The 2858-nt window shown below is 37.2% G+C and overlaps 1 protein-coding gene across 1 annotated transcript in view; it reads right to left on the minus strand.

The window, feature by feature from the left end:
* Positions 339-2858, minus strand: part of LOC105165892 — a 24825-nt gene continuing 22305 nt past the window's right edge. The window contains exons 17-19 of the mRNA XM_020695447.1: positions 2115-2489; positions 1840-1905; positions 339-572 (exon numbers count right to left, since the gene is read on the minus strand). Coding sequence (XP_020551106.1) covers positions 339-572; positions 1840-1905; positions 2115-2489 — 675 coding nt within the window. The remainder of the gene's footprint in view (positions 573-1839; positions 1906-2114; positions 2490-2858) is intronic.

The following is a 2858-nucleotide window of genomic DNA, read 5'->3' on the forward strand; positions in this document are numbered from 1 at the left end:
TTTATTAGATGAGTTGGATGCATCAAACATATAGAAAGTTGGCTCTTTCCATAAAGCAGATATGAAGTTTGAGAGGTAACAGGCTAACACCAACCACGTGAGAATGAGTTCGATGACAAAAATGATGCAAAGGAATATAGAGTTTGCAAAGGAAATTAGGTAAAAGAAGTGATGCATGGTTTTCAAGACTCCCAAGGCACTTGTTGTGTATTAGAAAATGAAGTCAATCACATGAAGAGGTTTGAACTGTGGTGATTGATATCTTCCATATCTCGTATAAGGAGCATTAGTCTATGATTAAAATATGCAATGTCTTTCATTTGCCTTTTTATACAGTATTATAGCTCACTATTGAGAGCATTACATGCAGTCCCCCGATCAGAAGGGTCAATAGAGAGTAAGGTCTCCATGAGGCCCACAGCAGCATCAGGAAGATACTTAAAGGTTTCAGCAATTCGCCGTCTATAGGGCTGAATAGGCTTAAACACTGGTGAATGAGGTAATTTTGACTTTCTCCAATAATCCTCAGAGGGAGAACCACAAAGCTTGAATATCTTGTGCAATTGCTCAACCTACAATGTTCAAGATAAATTAATTCCAGGAACTGTATACAGGAAATATCATAGGGTGCTGCACGTCTCATAAGTACCCATGACTGAAGTGTCATAGAAGCAAGTTTAAATCATAACTATCAATTTTTGTATTAGCACAGTTCATTCCATTATTGCAGGGAAAAATGCTTTGCAATTCCTCCTTTGAACTGCCACTTTCAGCTGCAACTGAGCACCGCAAGTGGGTAAATGACATGCACTGCAAATTAGTGATGGCAATGGAAAAAGTAGAAGCCATAAGGAGTAGGTATACACTTATTGAGACAATGGAATATGGTAGGATTGAATTATTGAATATTCTTCACTCGACAACCTCCACCTCAGAAAAGTATTAGATGAGTACAGACACCTCTATTAAGTGCACACTTAAGAAGAGGAGGAATGAATAGTAGCCTTGTTAAGTCTCTCCTTATTCAGCTATGAAATAGATATTCATCAGCACAAATCCATGTCAAAAATGCTTTAAAAGCAAGGAGGAAGCGTTACGACTGTCATATACAGAGGACACATTCTTTGGTTAAATCCCATCGAACGACAGAATGCTCATAATAGAAGCTAGTGTGAACAATCAGGTCTTAGACCGAACGTGAACATTTGACAAATATGCTGAATTTGGTTGTTCCACAACACCAACTTGTTTTACTTAAATTTAAATGTCTAGATACTTCTTAGGGAGTAGAAAATTGCACTAAACTATGGAGCATGCACCTCCAATCATGTATCAAACGTTAGATCACGTAACTGACTCAATAACAGACACATTCTGATCTGGTGCCTCTTCTTGTTTTATCGTTCTTGCACACCTTTGCAGTACTACATTTTACAAACTATAATGGCCTGTTAATCAATGTAATGCTTTGCAGCAGAAGTTGGGAACAGATAAGTATAGTTTATAGCAAAAACACTGAAAGAAGCTACATAAAATTTAAAGCAGATCTACATGCACAGTGGCAATACTAATAACAAAACCCCGAAACAGAGTGCTATTTTCAAAGAATCCATATATGCATCTAAAAGTAATACCTCAACTAAGTTAGCATCACTCCTTTGAATTCATAAGCCACAAATCGACCTATTTTTCTACCACACCTTGTCCCAAGCCCCATTACAACCCATGGAAAGACCCTTTGATTCATGCATTAATTTGAATTTCATTGATGGTGGAGATTTGATTCACAAGCAAGCCTATGGTAATGACATACTATGTATTGATTTTGAACCCTTATCGGTGCAGGACACCATGACTATGACAATAATCAAGTCCACTCAGCAGCTGCTGCATATAACACTTCACCTCACCTGATAAGAAAGAATAGTAAAGTAAAGTTAGTGCATCAACCAAGCAAACAAGATTACAGCTAGCCAATCATTTGAGGGCGTTGTTTCATTTCACACTCTTCAAATGGATTGTGAACTAAGAACGAATTCCATAGCCAGATTCTCCCACTTGGTATTGCATTTAAGATAAACAAACATAATCAAGAAGAACAATGAAGAACTCACCTGTGGTTCTGTAAACTTAACGCCTGGAAGTGATGCAAGTCCAGTGAGATCATGCTCCATATATTCAAAGACGAGATATAAACTAGAAGATGTTCTTGAAGTAACCAAGCCTTCCAGTTTAATTATATTTGGGTGATCAAGCTTTCGCAAAATCAGAATCTCCCTTGCCATAAATTTGACACTTTCAGGATCCATATTATCAAAGCGTACTCTTTTTAGAGCAACAACTTTATTATGCAGCAGATCACGACCCTTGTACACGCTACTGTAAGTTCCTTGGCCAATCTGCAATAATAAAATGCTATCACAGAAGAACCAAAACCAATCATATAACGGTACAACACCCGCTAGATTGATATCTGCACTTGTTGTGTATTAGAATCTGCTCTTAAGTATATAGCAGCTTGCATAGCTCTTAATTGAGATTTGACGCATATAGTTGTTGCAGCACCCGCTAATTCAAGAAACCTGTTGCATTGCTTCAATCTGTGTTGGGTTCAGATTTCAGTTTTTTCTTAATTCTGATTATTTTATACGACAAGACCAATACCACTTACTACCCCATCACAGCTGCAACTTCTCAGTAAAAGGCTAACAGATAAGGAAACTCAAATAAGACAAGGTACTTAAATCAGTACTGTTCAATATAATCTCAACACTCCAAATTATGCAGACTTCTCAATCAAATGTTCATACTAAGAAAAAGACAAAAGCAATACTACTACTTCAAAGTCCAAGTTGGAT

The sequence above is a fragment of the Sesamum indicum genome, linkage group LG7, assembly GCF_000512975.1.
Source record: "Sesamum indicum cultivar Zhongzhi No. 13 linkage group LG7, S_indicum_v1.0, whole genome shotgun sequence".
NCBI lineage: Eukaryota > Viridiplantae > Streptophyta > Magnoliopsida > Lamiales > Pedaliaceae > Sesamum > Sesamum indicum.